This window comes from Salmo trutta, chromosome 12 (genome assembly GCF_901001165.1).
Source record: "Salmo trutta chromosome 12, fSalTru1.1, whole genome shotgun sequence".
Classification (NCBI taxonomy): Eukaryota; Metazoa; Chordata; class Actinopteri; order Salmoniformes; family Salmonidae; genus Salmo; species Salmo trutta.
In genome coordinates this window covers 68,495,610-68,520,562 of record NC_042968.1, presented here as the reverse complement: position 1 = coordinate 68,520,562, position 24,953 = coordinate 68,495,610, and the positions used below count along the sequence as shown (strand labels likewise).

Genomic DNA, 24,953 nt, shown 5'->3' with positions numbered 1-24,953 from the left:
TTGTTTCTGAAGCTGGTGAAATGTAGTGTAATAAAGAAAGTGAATGACATAAGTTGATTCATTTGTTTATGGTTATTAGATATATAATAAAATTCATTCGGATCCTCATTAGCTTTTATTAGTATCCCCATTTGGTTTTGCCAGAGCAGCAGCTATTCTTCCTGGGGTACACACAAAAACAAAACACGACAAGTAACAAAACACTGATAGTCAAGAACAGTCACACAATTTTAAAATTCAATGATATACAAGCAATACAACTAAAGAATAATGTGTGATAGTGTGTCTGCGTGTGCGTGTGTTTGTCATTTCACAGTCCCTCTTGTGCCATGAGATGTTGTTTTACACATTTTTAAAGGTAATTTTGCTTTTGCTTGAGTAATAGGAGATGGAAGGGAGTTTAATGTGATCATGGCTCTGTATAATACTGTGCGTTGCCGTGAATTTGTTTTGGACCTGGGGACTGTGAAGAGACCCCTGGTGGTATGTCTTGTGGGGTACGTATGGGTGTCTGAGCTGTCAGTTATTTGATTATGATGACAATCTGGAATTTCCATCACAGTAATATTGCTCATAAAACTAGACGAGAAGCAGTTCATGTCTCGTCAACCCTCAGCCAGGAAATACTCCCCGTGCATGTTGTTGATGACAGTTCTGCATGCGCAGTGAAAGACTCACCGTTGTTGATGACAGTTCTGCATGCGCAGTGAAAGACTCACCGTTGTTGATGATAGTTCTGCATGCGCAGTGAAAGGGCAAGCTGCAACTTTGCTAGGTCTTTCTTTGCTTCACATATTGTGGATAGTGATCAAGATGGGACAGGACCAGAGCCTGAACAACTAGTACAGCTGATTTTAGTGTAAAAAACACAGAACACCGTGTTATAACAGACATACCTCTCTCCATCTTCACAACAACTCTGTCAATATGACTTGTCCATGATCATTTACCATCCAACCCAATACCTACGAGTTTAGCTTCCTCAACTTGCTCAATGGTCACATCCTAATGTCTCATGAATAAACCCCACAGTCTCACCATTTCTAAAACGTTTGAAAGACATACAGTCATTTTACCAATCCCAATAAAGTCAAAGATGTATGTCCAGGCCAAACAGAATGACATTACTTATTAAAATGTTCTCCGTTGGATCTTAACTAATAAAATCCTAATTGAATATTGGATGAATTATGTCATACTGCGAGAACGCACTAGGGCATTTCCTAGTCTGACGGTAATCTGTGAGGCATTGTCCACCTAATCAAATACAATGGCCATCATTGATCTGTCAGAGAAGCCTAATGCCAATTATATTATCTCTCAACAGAAGACACAAAGATCTCTATGTAGCTTCTAGTAGTCTGGAAGAGATACATGGGTAATATTTCTCATTGTTGCACAGATCATTTACCATGGGAGTCTCTGGTCAGTTACACTGTCTGTCCATCCATCTTTACAATAACACACTCAATCAAAGGTTATTCATTTCAACCTGTCCATCAACTTGGCACGGGTTACTTTTTTTATTTGATCAGAAAGAACAAATTGGAAACAAAAACAGTCAACTAGTTAAGCGCTATTCTATGTGTGTGATTATTTAACGGTGCCATTTACAGGCAACCACCGACAAAAGGAGTTTTACAAAAGAAGAGGGAGAAAGAGTATCAGATGCAAATGTATCAGTAATTCTAGCCAGATAGAAGACTGTCGTGTTTTTCTCCACACATGAGCACTACTACGCGCCATCTAGTCCAGCGTTGTCACACCTCCTGTTTTAGGGAAGCCTGGTTCAAGACAAAGCTGCACGTCCTCGTATACCTGTCCTCTTACACACTTTCTCATTAAGACGTTTGTGTATCAACATTTACCCATAGACACCCCGCACATTGTTGTTCCCCACAACGTAAACACCGCGTCAAATATGGCTCTTTGATTGATGTTGCAGAAATGGTTTAAAATGAACACCGGTTTCAACCACAAATCAACAAGAGGGTTTTACTGTTTGGTTGATTTTAAATTTAATTCATGTTTGCTGACAACAACAAATCAAATATTAATCCAAACGTGAAATATTTGCCCAGTGGGGTGTCTGTATAAACCTTTTTTAACCAAAGTAAGAATTATTAATATTTTCCTTCACTTTCTAAATATCTGCTATACTGGAAAAGAGGTTGGAGAGTTTATTTAGGAGTAATATAACAGGTCCTACGTACTTTAGAAGCTCCCAACTGTGCCATGCAAAATTCAACATGGAGGCACCCTGCACCCACAAGCTGTCCAGTCAACATCCTGACCCTTAACATCCACCTACATAGAGGTGACTGCTTTCTAAATCAAGTCAACTTTGTTCAACAAGAGGCTAATAGAACATCTTAAAACCACCCTACTACTGATGACCCTCATCTGGATCAACCCTGGAATACAAAGGAATGAAAAAGCAAAGCTAAATTGATCACAGGGTAAAACACCACAGAAATAGATGAAAAGGTGGCTGATAATGTGACCTTATTGGCACCATATGGTCATGTTTATTTCACAGTCAAATGGGAATACTTCAATTGAAAATCGGAAAGGGTAGGGTGGCATTCACTTATATACTCATGTGCAGCAAGATAACAACGACACCAAAGACGTCCAATCAAACAGGAGAGACAGACAGGCAGTCAGTCACAGCAGAGAGTATTGATATGCAGACATCATCACATAACTGCGTTACATAGCAATCTACAGCCACTAAAAACCATTTTCTCAGTTAAAAAGGGGATTCAAGACTGAACGGCCTGTTGACCATGTGGTTTATTGTCCTGGATTAGTGGGACCATTATGAGATACAGCATTAAAGAGCGGTTGTACCGTTGCTTGGTGTTCACCTCTCAGGGAACCAAGTCCCACATACCATGTTAGTACAGGATGAACAGAAATTGGTATCACTCATTCTTTTTTTACACAAAGGCTCCAGGACCCCACAGAGGAGAAGTGGCACTATAATACCAGTCTTGCGTGAATCATTACAGTGCATTACATTACATTAGAGGCCTATTAACCAAGGAGGAGTCACTTTCATTCCACTAGCCAACACAACGGCCCTCTTCTCTGAGCCACGTCCTGCTCCAATGGTCACACTGCCACTGAGGACCAGGGCTCAATGCACATTCAATATAACCCAATCCTTCTCATCTTCAAGTCTCTTCTACGTGCAAACTTCTCTCTTACCCTCTCCACTACTAGATCCCCTTGGCTTGTAGGACATGCGTCACCTTTTGGTGCTCTCAATACATTCACTTTAAGGGAAACAAAATGTGACATTTACATGCTGCTCTGCTTCTAAAATGGTGGGTAACAGGCTATATATACTGGTGCGTCGCTTAAAGGGTATTTAGAGAGGCATAAACGAGATGCCGCACAGTCATGGTGTCCTCCAGGTCAGGGGAGCTCAGCTTCTCCTCATATCAACCATTTCAATGAAGGTTTGAGATACTCAACTGGGTGTACTGGAATAGAAGGGGAGAAATATCTACCAAAGTGTGACCGGGATCAAAGTCTCTGGATGAAATGGTTAACAACATTGTGTTGGAATGGTAGATCACAGCACATCAACTTTTTCATTAAAAAAAAATGATCTACATTTTTAGTGTGGTGTGTGTATCAGTCCGGAAGTCCCTCCAACAAATGTATTTAGTACAGCAGCTGTTGTCATGGTGATTGGCAGGGATGGATCCTGTAGCTCCATGTAGCGGTTTTAAATGTAGTCCATGATGTCCAATCACATAGGATATACTGTGATGAGAGGGAGGGTAAACGTAAAGGCTGGTCCAATAAGGTAGGATCCTAGTGCATCACAGTAGATCCTTGGAGTGATCAAGCGGGAGTGGAATCCTGGGAAGGCCCCAGTTAGGAGTGGTAAGACTGTGGTGTTCCTGGATTTTTGCCCAGTTGGTGAGGCTGACTGTCATTGGAGGGTTGACTCGGGGGTCCCTCCCTTCAAGGAGTGGCCGGCCCAGATTAGTGTGCAGGCCATTTTAAGTGGAGTGGTCAGTTGGGGAGATCCAAAGGGAGTGGTACAATGCGGGGTAAAAAGATCAAGGTGCTTTCATCATGACAGAAGTGGTCAGTTGAGTGTGGAATCCAGTAGGAGTGGTACAGCTGATACAGTAGTCTTGTTGTGACTGGGGGGGTCAGATAGAGCTGGAGACCAGTGTGGTTGTATTATGGCGTCTGTATTCAGATGAAGGTGGAGTCCATGGTGCTGCTGTCGTGCGTGCTCCGGGCGCGAGCCTCAAACAGCTGTTTGATCAGAGCAGACTTCTCCTGCTCCAGCTGAGTGATGCGCTTACCCTTATCAGTCACCTCCTGCGCCGGGACAGAGGACGACAGACATGGACAGGGGAGAAGATAGTTTGGAGTTTAAACAAGCCTGTGCATTAAAAGGAGTTGACATACAGCTTCAATGCAGCAGGGAGAAGAGATAGGTGGAGGTCAGACCATCATAAAGGGTCGGTGGTGAGGTGTACAGGAAATCTGTACATTTACAGTACATTGACATGACATGTTCAGTTTACCTGGGTGAGAAGGCGGTTCTGGTACTTTAGTCTCTGAATGGCTTGTGGGGGGGCAGGAGGCTGGGAGCTGGAGGAGATCACTGTGGGCTGGGAGCTGGAGGAGATCACTGTGGGCTGGGAGCTGGAGGAGATCACTGTGGGCTGGGAGCTGGAGGAGATCACTGTGGGCTGGGAGCTGGAGGAGATCACTGTGGGCTGGGAGCTGGAGGATGGGAAAGACTGCTAAGAGGGAGAGAAAGAAAGATTATTCCCCATGAATTACCATGTTTCAGTAGCGACACTAGTGTTTAGGCTTGACTATACTCTCTTTCTAAAACATAGAACAACCTCTCAACATCTAATTGCCACTGAGAGGACTCCAGTAAGAGGAAAATAAGTCCCTTCACAATTACTGTGGAATTCAATTTGACCTTAGAAATTACACAGTCATATGAGACAACCATCCCCCGTTTTTAGAGAAGTGAGGACGCTCAGTTAGACGAAGTCAGGCAAGGTGTCTTATTTCAAGACTCACCGCTCCAGAGCAGGAAATTAGGTCATTAAGGCAACGGTTGACTTCCTGCAGCTTGGGAAGCAGAACATTCATGTAACTTTGTTTCTGGGATTCTGTGAAGAAATCCTGGTGGGAGAGGGAAAGAGAGTAAGAACTGGACAGTTTCAGATAATTCATACACTGTATCATCCATTCCTACTAAATTGTATACATGCCTTGGGTCATGTTCATTAGGGCATGCAACGGAAAACGAAAAGGAGCGTTTCTTATTGAACCTCAATAGTAGTCCCTCCCTGTTTCAGTTTGTTTCCGTCTGTTTGTTGCCTAATGAACAGTCGTTACCGTGCAGTGGTTGCTTTGGCCCACGTGCCTCTGTCTCTCGGTGACGTTGTGGATGTGGGTCTGGTACCACTCTCTAGCCCGCTCCACCACGTCCAGACCGGCCAGAAGAGAGTCCTTCTCCTGCTCCAACTCCTTCATCTGCTTCAGCTGGAGGGAGGGGGGAAAGGGTGTCAACTTCTCTCTTACTGTCATCGTCAACATGGGTTACTTACCTGAAGTCATTTAGCGAACCTGGCTCCTCAAGCTTATACTCATCCTGAGCCCCCCAAAAAAGCTTGCATGTCAATATTTATGATGTTTATGTTGTTTTGGGTTACTTGGAAAATCTGCACCCTTTTATTTGCACATTTGTCTGCCGCTTTTGTTCCGAGACAATGGCACCGGGCCAATTGCGCCGGAGTGGTACCCTGACCTCAACAGGAGACAATGTTAAGAGCAGCGATCAGCCCGGCGCCATGGCAACCATGCAGAGACCTAAGAATGGGTCAACAGTAGCCACTACAACAGGCCGTCCTGTCCCAGTGACAGGTAGACAGCAGTGAGTTCTGCTGACCATCCTATCCTCCATCCCTGGCATTCAGCCACCCTCTCTATACACTATCACCGCTGGGGAAACCATGTCTGTACAAAGGCCTTGTTCCCAATGACATAATGCAATGGCCAAACCAACCAGTATTGTCAAAGTCTACTCATACTGTTGTTGTTGTTATCTGATCTGGACTGTAATTAGCCAGGGTAAACCTCTTGTGCCATCACTGCATACTAAACACATTTCCCCTTTCAGCTCTGGCCATGCTGGGTTGAATGGGAGCTGCAAACAGAGGAGAGGAGAGCGAGGGATGAAAGAGAGAGAGAGAGAGAGAGCAGAGAGAGGTGGGGGGGTGGGGCTGTGCCTGGAATGAAGCGCGACCCAGAGTGTCAGGCTGTGTTTGTGTGGTGGGCCACAGGCAGGGCAAATCTGCTCTGTAAAGGGGGGGGGGGAGAACACAAAACAGGGGGAGGAAAAGTTGCAGAGGGGAGAGGGGGGTAAGGGAGGGGGGAGCTGGCTGACAAAGCTAACATCACAAGGGCTGCAGGTGGCCTAGCGGTTAAGAGTGTAACCGAGAGGTCTGTGGTTTGAATTCTCGAGCCGACGGTGTGCCCTTGAGCAAGACACCTAACCTCAATTGCTCCTGTAAGGTCGCTCTGGATAAGAGCGTCTGCTAAATGACTTGAATGTAAATGTTAAAATGACACAGCTGATGTTGTCGTCTCTAAAATCACAAAGTACAATATCATGGGCATCAGGATGATCTACACAACAGCTCCAAACAGTTGAAACTACAGCTGCTAGGGCTAGAGGAACAACTATTACAACCAGGAGTTTACTGCTTATCAACGAGACCAACTGAAGCTGCCACTTTCCACTAGCTTCAACAACACATCAACCGCACACACAGAACTGTCAAATATTCAGCTGGTTGACAACCGGTTCTCTCTCCCTGACTCTGCTCAGAACTCCATAGTTACATTTTGACACAGCTCAACACACATCTGCAAGCCTGTAATAGACATACACATACATGGAAACAGCTCAATGACCAAACAAGACTCTGCTTTTACTTCTCTTTCCTGACCTCTCTCCTCGAGTTGTTCTCACTCACCCCGAGGAAAAAGTGCAGCGCATTGCTGCTGTACAGACTGCTGCTGAGAGGGATGAAGACAGTGGTGTAGGCTGCCCAGACAGCTGTCCAGGCTGGGCCGGGTGGGCCAAGTGAATCCCCTGCTTCCAGGCCCCTGGGCCCGACCCGGCTCATTACAATGAGGACAGGCGGCCAGAGGGGGGGAAGGGGAGCAGCTCCCTCTACGACCGCACACAGAGAACGAATGGAAGGAGAGGAGAAGACAGAGAGTGGGGGATAAAGTAGGGCTCAGAGAGAAATCAGAGGCAGGGGGATAGAAAGAGAGAGAAAGAGGGCGAGTGAAAGAGAGAGGAGGCATGGAAAGGGGGCAGGAGATTGGGAGGGCCACAGGAGGAGAGGGGTGGGACTGAGTGAAAGGTGGGAGGGGTGTAGGGAGAGGGCCTGAATGGGGGAGGTAATGGTGGGTGTTGGCCAAAAGAAACAAAGTGACCTCCAGCAGTTGCAGTCTGTACAGAGCAGATAGGCCTGTTTATCCATGAAACTGTTCTCCACCTCTAGATAAAAAGTTGAACTGACCCCTAACACAAACTCTATCACTGACCACCAGTATGAGACCACTTTCACGTTGTCTGTGGACCACAAAATACCTGTTTTCACTGGCAGTGAGAACATGGTTGTTTGACCGCCTCTCTAAAAACTGTGCATAATGCAACAGAGTGTGTGTGTGTGTGTGTATGTGTGTGTATGTGTATGTGTATGTGTGTGTGTGTGTGTGTTAGCGGGCGTAAGTACCATTCCATAATCCACCCCGTTGGTGATGGTGTGGCGTCTCTGCTCATCTCGGCTCCGCCCATGGCGTCTGGAGACAGTGAATCCCGTGGCTGACTCACTCTGGGTCCTCGGTAACCCAGCCTCCACAATACCTGGACCAGAAATTGGGCAGGAATGGGTGGTCAGAAAGAATTTTTGCGGATTTCACCAACTGACATCCAGGTCTGGTCTGGAACACAGGTATCAACTGTCTGGTTAGTACAACTATGCTTTGGGTACCTGGATAATTAATACATACAATGTAAACATACCCATTTGATGTGAGGAAGAACAAACTTGTCTGCACTTCTATGTTAGTATGAAATACATAGAGCTAGATGGACTTGAAAGCCAGAGATAACATCTGAGAGAAGTTCTGACTCACTCTGTTGTGTTCAGTGCATCACGGTTTCCATCTATGATAGAACTGAACTGTCCCCCAGCCAACAATCAAAAGAGATCAGACAGACACATTGCCACCAAAAACCCCAAATCCTGTGTTTTATTTTATTATTATTTTTATTTCACCTTTATTTAACCAGGTAGGCAAGTTGAGAACAAGTTCTCATTTACAATTGCGACCTGGCCAAGATAAAGCAAAGCAGTTCGACAACATACAAAAACACAGAGTTACACATGGAGTAAAACAACATACAATCAATGATGCAGTAGAAAAAAATAAGACTATATACAATGTGAGCAAATGATGTGAGATAAGGGAGGTAAAGGCAAAAAGGCCATGGTGGCAAAGTAAATAAAGTATAGCAAGTAAAAACACTGGAATGGTAGATTTGTAGTTTGAAGAAAGTTCAAAGCTAAAATATAAATAAGTGTTTATAGGAGTGTTAAGGGAGATAAGTGTTTCCAGTTTCAGAGATTTTTGTAGTTCGTTCCAGTCATTGGCAGCAGAGAACTGGAAGGAGAGACGACCAAAGGAGGAGTTGGCTTTAGGGGTGACCAGAGAGATATACCTGCTGGAGCGCGTGCTACAGGTGGGTGCTGCTATGGTGACCAGTGAGCGGAGATAAGGGGGGGCTTTACCTAGCAGGGTCTTGTAGATGACCTGGAGCCAATGTGTTTGGCGACGATTATGAAGCGAAGGCCAGCCAACGAGAGCGTACAGGTCGCAGTGGTGAGTAGTATATGGGGCTTTGGTGACAAAACGGATGGCACTGTGATAGACTGCATCCAGCTTGTTGAGTAGGGTATTGGAGGCTATTTTGTAAATGACATCGCCGAAGTCGAGGATTGGTAGGATGGTCAGTTTTACGAGGGTATGTTTGGCAGCATGAGTGAAGGATGCTTTGTTGCGAAATAGGAAGCCAATTCTAGATTTAACTTTGGATTGGAGATGATTGATGTGAGTCTAGAAGGAGAGTTTACAGTCTAACCAGACACCTAGGTATTTGTAGTTGTCCACAAATTCTAAGTTAGAACCGTCCAGAGAAGTGATGCTGGACAGGCGGGCAGGTGCAGGCAGCGATCGGTTGAAGAGCATGCATTTAGTTTTACTTGTGTTTAGGAGCAGTTGGAGACCACGGAAGGAGAGTTGAATGGCATTGAAGCTCGTCTGGAGGGTTGTTAACACAGTGTCCAAAGAAGGGCCAGAAGTATACAGAATGGTGTCGTCTGCGTAGAGGTGGATCAGAGATTCACCAGCAGCAAGAGCGACATCATTGATGTATACAGAGAAAAGAGTTGGCCCAAGAATTGAACCCTGAGGTACCCCCATAGAGACTGCCAGCGGTCCGGACAGCAGGCCCTCCGATTTGACACACTGAACTCTGTCAGAGAAGTAGTTGGTGAACCAGGCGACGCAATCGTTTGAGAAACCAAGGCTACTGAGTCTGCCGATGAGGATGTGGTGATTAACAGAGTCAAAAGCTTTGGCCAGGTCAATGAATACGGCAGCACAGTATTGTTTCTTATTGATGGCGGTTACGATGTCGTTTAGGACCTTGAGCGTGGCTGAGGTGCACCCATGACCAGCTCTGAAACCAGACTGCATAGCGGAGAGGGTGCGGTGGGATTCGAAATGGTCGGTAATCTGTTTGTTGACTTGGCTTTCGAAGACCTTAGAAAGGCAGGGTAGGATGGATATAGGTCTGTAGCAATTTGGGTCAAGAGTGTCACCTCCTTTGAAGAGGGGGATGACAGCAGCTGCTTTCCAATCTATGGGAATCTCAGACGACACGAAAGAGAGATTGAACAGGCTAGTAATAGGGGTTGCAATAATTTCGGCAGATAATTTTAGAAAGAAAGGGTCCAGATTGTCAAGCCCAGCTGATTTGTAGGGGTCCAGATTTTGCAGCAGTAGGGGTAGTTAGGTGGAAAGCATGGCCAGCCGTAGAAAAATGCTTATTGAAATTCTCAATTATAGTGGGCTTATCGGTGGTGACAGAGTTTCCTATCCTCAGTGCAGTGGGCAGTTGGGAGGAGGTGTTCTTATTCTCCATGGACTTTACAATGTCCCAGAACTTTTTAGAGTTTGAGTTGCAGGAAGCAAATTTCTGTTTGAAAAAGCTAGCCTTGGCGTTTCTAACTGCCTGTGTGTATTGGTTCCTAACTTCCCTGAAAAGTTGCATATCGCGGGGGCAGTTCGATGCTAATGCAGAACGCCACAGGATATTTTTGTGTTGGTTAAGGGCAGTCAGGTCTGGAGAGAACCAAGGGATATATCTGTTCCTGGTTCTAAATTTCTTGAAAGGGGCATGCTTATTTAAGATGGTGAGGAAGGCATTTAAAAAAAATAACCAGGCATCCTCTACTGACGGGATGAGGTTAATATCCTTCCAGGATACCAGGGCCAGGTTGATTAGAAAGGCTTGCTCGTCGAAATGTTTCAGGGAGCGTTTGACAGTGATGAGTGGAGGTCGTTTGACCGCTGACCCATTACGGGTGCAGGCAATGAGGCAGAGATCGCTGAGATCTTGGTTGAAAACAGCAGAGGTGTATTTAGAGGGCACGTTGGTTAGGATGATATCTATGAGGGTGCCAGTGTTTGCGGCTTTGGGGTTGTACCTGGTGGGTTCATTAATAATTTGTGTGAGATTGAGGGCATCAAGCTTGGATTGTAGGATGGCTGGAGTGTTAAGCATGTCCCAGTTTAGGTCACCAAGTAGCACGAGCTCTGAAGATAGATGGGGGGCAATCAGTTCACATATGGTGTCCAGAGCACAGCTAGGGGCCGAGGGGGGTCTATAGCAGGCGGCAACGGTGAGAGACTTGTTTTTGGAGAGGTGGATTTTTAAAAGTAGAAGTTCAAATGGTTTGGGTACAGACCTGGATAGCAGGACAGAACTCTGCAGGCTATCTCTGCAGTAGATTGCAACACCGCCCCCTTTGGTCGTTCTATCTTGTCTGAAAACGTTGTAGTTAGGGATGAAGATTTCAGAGTTTTTGATGGACTTCCTAAGCCAAGATTCAGACACAGCTAGGACATCCGGGTTGGCAGAGTGTGCTAAAGCAGTGAATAAAACAAACTTAGGGAGGAGGCTTCTAATGTTAACATGCATGAAACCAAGGTTATTACGGTTACAGAAGTCATCAAAAGAGAGCGTCTGGGGAGTAGGAGTGGAGCCAGGCACTGCAGGGCCTGGATTCACCTCTACATCCCCAGAGGAGCAGAGAAGAATAAGTATGAGGGTACGGCTAAAAGCTATAAGAATTGGTCGTCTGTGACGTCCAGAATAGAGAGAAAAAGGAGCAGGTTTCTGGGGCCGATAAAATAGCTTCAAGGTATAATGTACAGACAAAGGTATGGTGGGATGTGAGTACAGAGGAGGTAAACCTAGGCATTTAGTGATTATGAGAGAGATATTGTCTCTAGAAACATCATTGAAACCAGAAGATGTCATAGCATGTGAGGGTGGAGGAACTGAGAGGTTGGATAAGGTATAATGAGCAGGGCTAGAGGCTCTACAGTGAAATAAGCCAATAAACACTAACCAGAACAGCAATGGACAAGGCATATTGAAATTAAGGAGAGGCATGCTTAGCCGAGTGATCATAAGGGTCCCGTGAGATTCAGACAGCGAGCAGGGCCATAGGTAGCAAGCTGGTGGAAGATGGAGGGAGGTCTGTTTTTAGCCACCTCGTGCGTTTCCGTCTGTGGGTTAGTGGGGTTCCATGTGGAAGGGGGGACCTGTCCAAGTTGGCAAAATAGTTAGTTATAGTGGCCCAAGAAAAGTGTCCGATAGACCTATTCAGATCGCAGCCGATAAGACAGCTAACGATTAGCCGGCCGCAGATGGGCGATCAGGTTACGTCGCGACGGAGGGGCCAGTTGGATAACTCCCTCGGGCAGATAACGTCGGTGGTCCAGTCGTGAAGACCCGATGGGGCTTCGCATCGGCAGTAAAAAGGGTCAGGATAGGTGATTGTAGCCCAGGAGACACTTCAGCTGGCTAGCTCAGGAAAAGCCTACGAGTGGCTGACGGAACTCTTCAGCTGGCTAGCTCCGTAATAATATGTGTTAATTCCGTGACCGACGTTGCCAATAGTCACTCAGGTAGCAGCTAGTTAGCTGCAAGATCCAGGTGTAAATGTCCAGAGCCTGCGGTAGAAATCGGGGAAAGGAGAGAGAATAGGTCCGGTATGCTCTGGTCTGAGTCGCGCTGTACAAAAACTGGTGATAGCTTTTCGAGCTAATGGATAGCTGAGGACAGCTAACCGTGGCTAGCTGAACTCCAACGTTAGCCAGTGAAAATGGCTAACCTCTGGCTAGCTTCTGTTGTGGAATTCAGATGAGGTAAATAATACTTTATTTTTTAAATTGGTGAGGCGGGTTGCAGGAGAGTGCTTTGAGGTTGAGTTTTTAGAAGAAAAAATGTAAAAAGATAAGTGAAGAAAAATATGTAAATATATATATATTCACGGGACACGACAAGAGGAGGGTAGAGGACGTCTGAACTGCTACGCCATCTTGGATAACTGTGTGTGTCGAATCAAATCAAATTTTATTTGTCACTTGCTTTGTAAACAATAAGTGTAGACTAACAGTGAAATGCTTACTTACGGCCTCTTCCCAACAATGCAGAGAACATTTTGAAAAATTATTTGAAAAATAACGAGGAACAAACACAAAATGAGCAATGACAACTTGGCTATATACATGGGGTACCAAGTCAATGTACAGGATTAGGAGGTAATTGAAGTACTACGTACATATAGGTAGAGGTAAAGTAACTAGGCAACAGGATAGATAATAAACAGAGTAGCAGCAGCATACAGTAAGTGATGAATCAAATGAGGGTCAATGCAGTCTGGGTAGCTATTTGGTTAACTATTTAGCAGTCCCATGGCATTGGGGGTAAATGTTGTTCAGGATCCTGTTGTTATGAGACTTGGTGCATCGGTACTGCTTGCCGTGCGGTAGCAGAGAGAACAGTCTATGACTGTGTATATGAGTGAGTGAGTGAGTGCGTGAACGAGGGAGAACACGAGAGAGAAAGAGAGAGAGAAAAGGGAGAGGTCACCACTCAGAATAGGGAAATCTGTAAACCCTGCAGTGCTGTTGGTGGCCACACGAGGGCGCTAACCTCCCTCCCTGCTAACCTTATCAGCCCTATCTGGTTGGGTTGTATTAAATGGGGATAAATGACAATTCTGAGGGAAGATGAGAATAAAATGTAAGAATTTAGGTACATAAAAACAGTTCAGGTGATAGTTGATAACAGAGCAGAGAAAACATGACATGTTTCCATGTTGTATCCGGACTCCCAGAAATCCTGTTAATCGGTAACTGGAGAGATAGTTCCTTGAGGGCAGGAGTATGCGGGGTTCAGAGAGGTGGAGGGAAATATGTAGAGCACCTAGTTTAGTGGCTCTAGATAATCTTCAAGTTGGACTGTGGCACCCAAAGAGGATACTGTTTACCAGTGTAGGTAAGCCTCATTTGCATGCCTTGAAACAGCATTGCTAATTGAAAGACAGCCTAATGGCCATTTCTACTTTTTTTGTAGAAATAACACAAGGAATAAATATAAAAATAATAACACAAGGAATAAATACACAATGAGTAACGATAACTTGACTATATACATGGGATACCAGTACAGAGTTGATGTTCAGGGGTACGAGATAATTGAGGTAGTATTGTACATATAGGTAGAGATAAAGTGACTAGACAACAGGATAGATAATAAACAGCAGCAGCAGTGCATGTGATGAGTCAAAAGACTTAGTGCAAAAAGGGTCAATGCAGATATTCCGGGTAGCTTATTGGTTAACTATTTAACTAACTATTTAGCAGTCGTATAGCCTGGGGGTAGAAGCTGTTCAGGGTCCTGTTGGTTCCAGACTTCATCGGTACCACTTGTCGTGTGGTAGCAGAGAGAACAGTCTATGACTTGTGTGGCTGGAGTCTTTGACAATGTTTAGGGTCTTCCTCTGACACCACCTGGTATAGAGGTCCTGGATGGCAGGGAGCTCAGCCCCGGTTATGTACTGGGCGGTATGCACTACCCTCTGTAGCGCCTTGCGTCTGATGCCAAACAGTTGCCATACTAAGCGCTGATGCAGCTAGTCAAGATGCTCTCAATGCTGCAGCTGTAGAACTTTTTGAGGATCTGAGGGCCCATGCCAAATCTTTTCAGCCTCCTGAGGGGGAAGAGGCGTTGCAGTGCCCTCTTCACGACTGGGTTGATGTGTGTGGACCATGATAATTCCTTAGTGATGTGGGCACCAAGGAACTTGAAGCTCTCAACCTGTTCCACAACAGACCCTTTGATGTGGATGTGGGCATGCTCGGTCCTCCGTTTCCTGTAGTCCACGATCAGCTCCTTTGTCTTGCTGACGTTGAGGGAGAGGTTGTTGTCCTGGCACCACACTGCCAGGTCTCTGACCTCCTCCCTGTAGGCTGGTCTCATCGTTGTCAGTGATCAGGCCTACCACGTTGTGTCATCTGCAAACTTAATGATGATGTTGGAGTCGTGGGCGGTCATGTAGTTGTGGGTGAACAGGGAGTACAGGAGGTGACTAAGCCTCACCCCCCTGAGGGGCCCCCGTGTTGAAGGTCAGCGTGGCGGAGTTGTTGTTGCCTACCCTAACCACTTGGGGGCGGCCCATCAGGAAGGATTCAGTTGTAGAGGGAGGTGTTTAATCCCAGGATCCTTAGTTTAGCGATGAGCTTGAAGGGCACAATGGTGTTGAACACGGAGCTGTATTCAATGAACTGCATTCTCACATAGGTGTTCCTTTTGTTCAGGAGGGAAAGGGCAGTGTGGAGTGCAATAGAGATTGCGGCATCTGTGGATCTTTTGAAGCGGTATACTAATTGGAGTGGGTCCAGGGTGTCTGGGATGATGGTGTTGATGTGAGCCATGATCAGCCTTTCAAAAAATGTCATGGCTACAGATGTGAGTGCTATGGGGCGATAGTCATTCAGACAGGTTACCGTGGCATTCTTGAGCACAGGGACTGGTGGTGTGCTTGAAACATGTAGGTATTACAGACTGGGTCAGGGAGAGGTTGAAAATGTCAGTGAAGACACTTGCCAGCTGGTCTCACTACGTGTCCTGGTAATCCGTCTGGCCCTTCAGCCTTGAGAACGTTAACCTGTTTAAAGGTCTTACACACATCGGCTACAGAGAGTGTGATCACACAGTCATCCGGAAACAGCTGGTGCTCTCATGCATAGTTCAGCGTTGCTAGCCTCGAAGCGCGAATAGAAAGTATTTAGCTGGTAGGCACTGGACAGCTCACGGCTGGGTTTCCGTTTGTAATCCATGATAGTGTGCAAGCCCTGCCACATCCGACGATGCGTCAGAGCTGGTGTAGTAGGATTCGATCTTGGTCCTGTATTGACACTTTGCCTGTTTAACGGTTCGTCGGAGGGCATAGCGGGATTAGCTCATTGAAACCGGCAGATCTAGCCTTTAGCTCAGTGTGGATGTTGGCTGTAATCTATGGCTTCTGGTTGAGATATGTATGTACAGTCACTGAGGGGACAAAGTTATCGATGCATTTATTAATGAAGCAGGTGACTGATGTAGTAAACTCCTCAATGCCATCGGATGAATGCCAGAACATTTCCAGTCTGTGCTAGTGAAACAGTCCTATAGCTTAGCATCTGCTTCATCAGAGCACTTCCGTATTGATTATGTCACTGGTACTTCCTGTTTGAGTTTTTGCTTTTAAGCAGGAATCAGAAGGATAGAGTTATGGTCAGATTTGCCAAATGGAGGGTGAGGGAGAGCTTTGTATGCGTCTCTGTGTGTGGAGTAAATGTGATTTCAGTTTTCTTGAATTAAAGTCACCGGCCACTAGGAGCGCCGCCTCTGGGTGAGCATTGTCTTGTTTGCTTATGGCCTTATACAGCTCATTGAGTGCGGTCTTAGTGCCAGCATCGGTTTGTGGTGGTAAAATAAAGATGAAAACTCTGTTGGTAAATAATGTGGTCTACAGCTTATCATGAGGTATTCTAACTCAGGCAAGCCGAACCTCCAGACTTCCTTAATATTACAGATTGTGGACAAGTTGTTGTTAACAAAGAGACATACACCACCTCCTCTGCGCTTCTCCAAACGGTCTCTGGCTCCAGAGACAGTTTTTCCAGAGGTGAGTTGTTCCTCACGCCTCATGGGTAATTTGCAGTCAGACGGGTTGGAAAGGCCAGCTCTGACAAGCTCTCTCTCGCTCTCTCTGTCCAACCACTTCCACACAGCCTCCCCTGCCTGCGTGGCTGCCTACAGTTCACTGCTCAGATACACAGAGATAGAACAGCAGGCACTGCAGCCATGAAAAATGCCCAATCTTTCCTCATCTTATTTCAGTGTTTAGAGCATTGTATAGCATGGACTTCATGTCGCCCACACAGTGACATTGTCCAGAAGCTGCCTTTAAGAGTGTGGGAAATATTTCATGGTGTTCCAGTAAAGTGATACTTGTTATTATGCCTTTCTTTCAGCTTAACTTTGGCAGGGCACTAAAGCATTGGGGTCAGTAGCTCTGTTAAACATAGTCCACTGTCCAGCTCCAGCCACTGGCCCATTACCCTGCTCCAACACCACATCAGCCTCTTCACATTACCCTGCTCCAACACCACATCAGCCTCTTCACATTACCCTGCTCCAACACCACATCAGCCTCTTCACATTACCCTGCTCCAACACCACATCAGCCTCTTCACATTACCCTGCTCCAACACCACATCAGCCTCTTCACATTACCCTGCTCCAACACCACATCTGCCCCTTCACATTACCCTGCTCCAACACCACATCAGCCTCTTCACATTACCCTGCTCCAACACCACATCTGCCTCTTCACATTACCCTGCTCCAACACCACATCAGCCTCTTCACATTACCCTGCTCCAACACCACATCTGCCCCTTCACATTACCCTGCTCCAACATCACATCTGCCTCTTCACATTACCCTGCTCCAACACCACACCTGCCTCTTCACATTACCCTGCTCCAACACCACACCTGCCTCTTCACATTACCCTGCTCCAACATCACATCTGCCCCTTCACATTACCCTGCTCCAACACCACATCTGCCTCTTCACATTACCCTGCTCCAACACTACATCAGCCTCTTCACATTACCCTGCTCCAACACCACATCAGCCTCTTCACATTACCCTGCTCCAACACCACATCTGCCCCTTCACATTACCCTGCTCCAACATCACATCTGCCTCTTCACATTACCCTGCTCCAACACCACACCTGCCTCTTCACATTACCCTGCTCCAACACCACACCTGCCTCTTCACATTACCCTGCTCCAACATCACATCTGCCCCTTCACATTACCCTGCTCCAACACCACATCTGCCTCTTCACATTACCCTGCTCCAACACCACATCAGCCTCTTCAAATTACCCTGCTCCAACACCACATCAGCCTCTTCACATTACCCTGCTCCAACACCACATCTGCCTCTTCACATTACCCTGCTCCAACACCACATCAGCCTCTTAACATTACCCTGCTCCAACACCACATCAGCCTCTTCACATTACCCTGCTCCAACACCACATCAGCCTCTTCACATTACCCTGCTCCAACACCACATCAGCCTCTTCACATTACCCTGCTCCAACACCACATAAGCCCCTTCACATTACCCTGCTCCAACACCACATCAGCCTCTTCACATTACCCTGCTCCAACACCACATCAGCCCCTTCACATTACCCTGCTCCACCACATCAGCCTCTTCACATTACCCTGCTCCAACACCACATCAGCCTCTTCACATTACCCTGCGCCAATACCACATCAGCCTCTTCACATTACCCTGCGCCAATACCACATCAGCCTCTTCACATTACCCTGCGGCCTGCGCCAATACCACATCAGCCTCTTCACATTACCCTGCTCCAACACCACACCTGCCTCTTCACATTACCCTGCTCCAACACCACATCAACCTCTTCACATTACCCTGCTCCAACACCACATCAGCCTCTTCACATTACCCTGCTCCAACACCACATCAGCCTCTTCACATTACCCTGCTCCAACACCACATCTGCCCCTTCACATTACCCTGCTCCAACATCACATCTGCCTCTTCACATTACCCTGCTCCAACACCACACCTGCCTCTTCACATTACCCTGCTCCAACACCACACCTGCCTCTTCACATTACCCTGCTCCAACACCACATCAGCCTCTTCAAATTACCCTGCTCCAACACCACATCAGCCTCTTCACATTACCCTGCTCCAACACCACATCTGCCTCTTCACATTACCCTGCTCCAACACCACATCTGCCTCTTCACATTACCCTGCTCCAACACCACATCAGCCTCTTCACATTACCCTGCTCCAACACCACATCAGCCTCTTCACATTACCCTGCTCCAACACCACATCAGCCTCTTCACATTACCCTGCTCCAACACCACATCAGCCTCTTCACATTACCCTGCTCCAACACCACATAAGCCCCTTCACATTACCCTGCTCCAACACCACATCAGCCTCTTCACATTACCCTGCTCCAACACCACATCAGCCCCTTCACATTACCCTGCTCCAACACCACATCAGCCTCTTCACATTACCCTGCTCCAACACCACATCAGCCTCTTCACATTACCCTGCTCCAACACCACATCAGCCTCTTCACATTACCCTGCTCCAACACCACATCAGCCTCTTCACATTACCCTGCTCCAACACCACATCAGCCTCTTCACATTACCCTGCGCCAATACCACATCAGCCTCTTCACATTACCCTGCGCCAATACCACATCAGCCTCTTCACATTACCCTGCGGCCTGCGCCAATACCACATCAGCCTCTTCAATGAGTTCCACAGCCGGGCAGACATGACCTCTCCATGATTTTGGACATCCCCCAAGAGGCTGCATCCCAAATAGCACTCTATTTCCTATATAGTGCACTAGTTTTGACCAGGACCAAGCAGTGCACTATGTAGGGAATAGGATGCCATTTGGAACGCAGAGAGAGCGAGAGAAGAGAGAGCAGGGTAATGGTAGCTTGGCCAGGTGTGGGCAGGATTTCACCGCTGCAGTGCCTCAATTACTCTGCACGTAATCTGTGCTAATCCAGCGGGTTTGCTGGGGAAGATTACATTGCCATTCACCACACTCTCCAATCCCATGGCTCTACAGAGAGTAGTGGGTAGAGTGGGTCTGTGGCACTGATATAAGTAGCTAGCCAGGGCCTCCAGGCTGCTTCATGGACACCGTTATAGCTCCAGACAGTCCCAGTTATAGATACAGACAGGCTTGGACTCAGCAGGGCCATTAGAGAGAGAGAGAAAGCGAGAGAGAGAGAGAAGGGGGGGGTGCCTGTGTGCACATAGGAGAGAAAGAGAGCAGGATTATCTCCATAGCTTTCCCGACTTCAGTGAACACAGGTCAGTCTAATGAGGGAGACCAGGAAAGGACCAGGAAAAGTTGGGCTGATGATCCCAATAGGAGGAGCCCAGAGCCCAGTCTAAACTCTGGCTAAGCATCCAGAAGAATTTGAGACATGATCTGTGACTCACTCTGAATGAGCTGGAGGTCAATTATTCAATTACACACTCTTCACTGCAGCAGAGAGATTTGAGAGGCATACCAGGGCTCAGTACCAGATCAATGTGCAGGGGTATGAGGTCATTGAGGTAGATATGTACATATAGGCACCAGGATAGATACTCATAAGAGTAAAATAAGAACAGAGTAGCAGCAGCATATATGATGTGTGAAAGTGTGTGTATGTCCTCATTGGTTTTTAGGAGCATATACCCACGGGGGTGATTGAAAGATGAACTGAGGTCCACTCTCCAGTCCAGTCGGTGGTGGTAATTCACCTTAAAGTTGGTTGCCAACATCCATATAAAGTCCAAAAAAAAAGAAGTAGCCTGAAGGAGGAGAGATTACTAGAAACAAACTCGGTTTACCCTTTTATCTGTGGATTAATTGTCGGAGTAGAGGATTTTGTGCATTTCAGGTAAAATAACAACCCAATGTTTATATCACAGGACAAATTAGCTAGCAACAAACAGCAAGCTAGGTAGCTAAATTGCCATGCATGTTTAATGCTTTTCAACCTAGTCTAGTCAGCATGTGATGCTAAACATGTAACCTGGTGCTAGTGCTGCAGTTGTTTGGTGATGACAGTCTGGTACAGAAGTGTGTGTGTGTTTCCCACTCCTCTACCTCCACACCTGGGTCAATGAGACTGAGGCAGCAGAATAGCCCTGACCTGTTTATACCCCACTTGATCTTATTGCTGAGGACGATTACTGATCGCTTAGCATAGTGAGAAACAAAATACATACACATAGGGGGGAGAAAGATAGATAGAGATGATGGAAGACTGGTCCTGATTTTATTGATCTTGATAATCAAACTTACTTGGTTTTTGAAGACTTGATGACTCGAGAGCAAGGGACTCTGTGGACCTCACCCGACTCTGCTGTGGATGCGCCTGCTTCCCCCTCCGAACCGAATCCACTCGATATGAACCGCTTTCGGGCACAATGGTTATCCGTTCCAAACATCTGCCTGTTCTCTCATAACCCGTATTGGTGTAACGCATGGGACCACCTACGACCGAGGTGACTGGTGGGTATCCAGTGTTCCCCTCATTATGTCTGGACCGACTCTGAAGTGAGGACGCGCGTTTGTGATGCGTATTTGTCCCGTTGCTTGGACCCAGTGGGCGAACTTTGTTTTCAATCCGAGTTCCGACAGAGCAGGTAGAGAGCGGGGCAGGTTTTTGCGCTGGCATATGGTGCCGTTTGGAGTGCAGGAGTGCTTGTTTCGGGTGCGGGGAAACCTGAGCCTTTATGTGGTTGTTGTTATCCGGGTTCGGCATGGAGTATCGCAGCCCCGCCACGAAGCGCTCAAATGTCAGGCAACCATGCGGTGGGGCCACCCGCCTCAGACACTCCAGAACCCCGCCGGGCAAATCATGAGTATCTGCCCCTTGCCATCTACTCTCAATCTCCGATATGTGCACATACCCTCTCTTCCCATCATCAAGGATGTCAAAGAGTGTCCTCAAACTGTGTAAAAAGGCTTTGGGTAACCCATCTGTTGAATATTCAGTGTCTTTGGGTTGCATTTTACCGGTTATGCCTGTCTTGCCTTGTCTTCTTGTGCCAATCCTACCGTTAATTGTCGACGGCCCGTTCAATTTGCAGCTATGATCAGTATCAGTTGCTATCAAAGCCATGAAGTTATCAATCGTTGAATTGAATGATGGCAAAATCAAACCTCACCAAGATATATCTACTAATGTGGTTATAACCAACGTCTTATTACTTTACGCGTGATACAAAAATAAATGTGTTTATAAGTAGCCTACCCTACCTGTCTTTATAGACTATATTTCTCCAGCTTTCCTTTATGCCTTCGCTTAACGAAAGTATCTACTTTCCCTCCCAAGTCTTGGGGCTCCAGCATACCTTTTTCAATAGGACCGCCCTTCAAACATCTGCGCAGATTTGTCCAGGGACGCAGCCATTGGTCATGGTCAGAATTGCCGTGAGCTTATTGGTTGGAGGTTGTGGAAGGCAGAAGTTTGAGTTGTGCTTTTGTTATTCATAAAGCCGGACGTTATTCACCCTCGGATTCATACCCTACCCGCAGGAATTTTTTGGTGGGGAAATATGTTTCTTTACCCTCCCTACATGTGGGTTTTATTGTTTAAAAAAAACAGAGGCAGTCTTTTTACAATATGTTTATTATAATGTTTGTACATAGTATCATGCTTATGATACATTGTGACACAATGTATAGTCTACATTGTATCACAGAGCTACATCCCATTGAAAATGTTTTAACTGACTGCCACTTATCTTTCAGAATGTTCAACATAGGGCTTTGTAGGCTTCATATTACCAAAAATATCATAAAAGATCTTTAGAAAAAGGGTTCTTATAACACAAGTCAAAGAAATCTCCTCTTTCCTCCATTTAGCCTAGATAAATCATATGAATTGATGAGAAGAGCATTCGCTTCTAGTCCCATTTTATCCTCGCTTGCCTCGCTTGCTCAGACTTGAATTCTTATCTCATCCCTTGAGCGCAACTTTTAAATTGATGTCATTTAGTTTCACTGTCACAGTGGATGCTGCAATATATATCATAGGCTATGTATGCATTTATGAACTATAAATTAATATCCTGTCAACCTTCCCTTTTCTGCTCCCCCTCACAGTAAACACAGCACTATTGCAGGCGTATTGATTGTTGGAACAGAATCACTATATGCCTGAGGGTAAGCTCAAATTGATTGTTATAGTAAAGGACCTAACAACTGCACACTGTATAGAGTCCTACACACATACAGTGGCTTTGGTCATTCATGGAAGGAATTATCCTTACAAGCCCTTTGGCTACTCCACCAGAGTCAGCAAGTGCACTCTCCTATATAGTAGCATAGACAGAGAAAGAGCTGGTGTGTCTGTGCACATGAGAGAGAGAGACTGCACTGTTCAATGGGAGGAGTGCTCTTTTACTGATCGGTAGGTTCACAGGGTCAGGCAATTGAGTCCTCAATTCTCAGTCAGCCTCCCCTCTCCCTCCTCATTTTCCTCTTGTTCTGTCTCTCCCTGTCACGCACATACACCCATGGCTCTAAACTGCAACCAATTTGATGACACGAAATATTTTGCTGTGAGACTATGAAAAATTCTCCCAGATAATCATAGGCGTTGTGTCCAGGGGAAGCTTTCTGTAAAGGAAATTGAATTCCCAAAAGTATATAACCTAATTAGCCAACTCCCTTCTATACAAAAATAAGTACAATATTTCAAAATTGGCTACTAAAGCATGACTGCTACAGAGGATCATTAGCTTCTTTAAAAAAAAAATCAAGTTGTGGATTGTTTTTAGTACTGGGCGATTAACCGACATTCCGGGGGTTCGGTTAGTGACTATTAAACAACTAATTGACCGATGTCGGTTCAGTTAGGCTACTTGAATTCCATTTAGTTCGGTTTTTCTAAGCCAAACGCGCCATTTCTCGAGAGAAATCAAATCACTCATAAAAGAAATCAAGTGAAGTCAAGTGAAGAACTATGTTAGACGCTGGGCTGAAGGGAGTTGTAGTTTTCATTAAGTAAATATTCAAATGAGTTCCGCGCAGAAACGTGGCAATTAACTACAATGACATTAATCCATTGCGCCTGTTTTCTTGGCTCAGAGATGGATAGAGATGGATACACGTTCTACTTTAGGTTAGATACACACAGACGGCATTGACCGCATGTACACAACTCAAAGACGAGGGAGAAGGATAGAGACAGTGCGTGAAAGTGTCTGGTCTAGTTTAAAGAACTAGTAAAATAATTTCGTCAGACAGCTCTGCAGCATCCTTAGACAAGTTAGCCTTGCTAAACAGGATGACTAAAGATAGCATAGTATAGGGAGCACATAGATAACGTTATCTGGCTAAGCAGAGATGAGGTTATGATGTTAAGGTATGACAAGCAATAAAATCATCAAATCAAAACGAAGCAATATCCACAACTGATATATTTGATTATTTCATAGTAATTTCCTATTTATTTTATTTGATGTCAACCCAATGTGGACCAGAAAGAGACAATAGAATATTTTCAATGTTTTGGCAATTGAATGTTCACTATTTTGGGCTTTGGAAATTACATTAAAAGGCTCTAAAATCATGTAAAAAATGTTTTTATCCAAACTGAAAAAGAAAACATTGATTATTTTTTAATAATAGAACCGAAACCGAACCGACCGCAAAAAGCAGTAATTGTCCCGCACTAATTGTTTTAAATCACTACGAATCTGTATTTTAGTTATCACAATTCTCAACTTAATTGACCGAACAACAGTATAGCCTATCTTATTGGCTCCAGCGGAGACCATCCCCCTTATCCCTGGCGAGTGCGCACTGTGCATATTCACTATATCATTGTTGGGTCTGTGCCACTCAATAAAAGTTTGTTTTTGGACAATTTCCTCTTCCAGTTTTTCAAATCAAATGTTATTGGTCTCATAGACATATTTAGCAGATGTTATTGCGGGTGTAGCGAAATGCTTAGATGGACATCATATTCTATTTGCGTCTCCCTTTCGCCTAGGCCTAATACAGTGGGGGGGAAAGTATTTGATCCCCTGCTGATTTTGTACGTTTGCCCACTGACAAAGAAAGGATCTGTCTATAATTTTAATGGTAGGTTTATTTGAACAGTGAGAGACAGAATAACAACAAAGAAATCCAGAAAAACGCATGTCTAAAATGTTATAAATTGATTTGCATTTTAATGAGGGAAATAAGTATTTGACCCCCTCTCAATCAGAAAGATTTCTGGCTCCCAGGTGTCTTTTATACAGGTAACGAGCTGAGATTAGGAGCACACTGTTAAAGGGAGTGCTCCTAACCGTAGCTTGTTAACTGTAAAAAAGACATCTGTCCACAGAAGCAATCAATCAATCAATCAGATTCCAAACTCTCCACCATGGCCAAGACCAAAGAGCTCTCCAAGGATGTCAGGGACAAGATTGTAGACATACACAAGACTGGAATTGGCTACAAGACCATCGCCAAGCAGCTTGGTGAGAAGGTGACAACATTTGGTGCAGTTATTCGCAAATGGAAGAAACACAAAATAACTGTCAATATCCCTCGGCCTGGGGCTCCATGCAAGATCTCACCTCGTGGAGTTGC

General features: G+C 45.6%; 1 protein-coding gene across 3 annotated transcripts; it reads right to left on the bottom strand.

The window, feature by feature from the left end:
• Positions 1-1,481: 1,481 nt before the first annotated feature.
• On the bottom strand, positions 1,482-21,698 carry LOC115204058 (suppressor APC domain-containing protein 2). Of its 3 annotated transcripts, none has more exons than XM_029769309.1 (6): positions 20,664-21,698; positions 7,809-7,939; positions 5,395-5,541; positions 5,074-5,178; positions 4,560-4,778; positions 1,482-4,350 (listed from the first exon to the last, which is right to left on the bottom strand). In XM_029769309.1, exons 1-6 carry the CDS (start codon positions 21,484-21,486, stop codon positions 4,222-4,224), a joined length of 1,554 nt encoding a protein of 517 aa, XP_029625169.1. In that variant the 5' UTR covers positions 21,487-21,698; the 3' UTR covers positions 1,482-4,221. The 3 variants fall into 3 exon arrangements, with proteins under 3 accessions (XP_029625169.1, XP_029625168.1, XP_029625170.1); XM_029769308.1 differs by having other exon boundaries at positions 4,560-4,781; positions 20,664-21,696; XM_029769310.1 differs by lacking the exons at positions 7,809-7,939; positions 20,664-21,698 and adding an exon at positions 7,038-7,359 and having other exon boundaries at positions 4,560-4,781.
• Between the last annotated feature and the right edge of the window lie 3,255 nt (positions 21,699-24,953).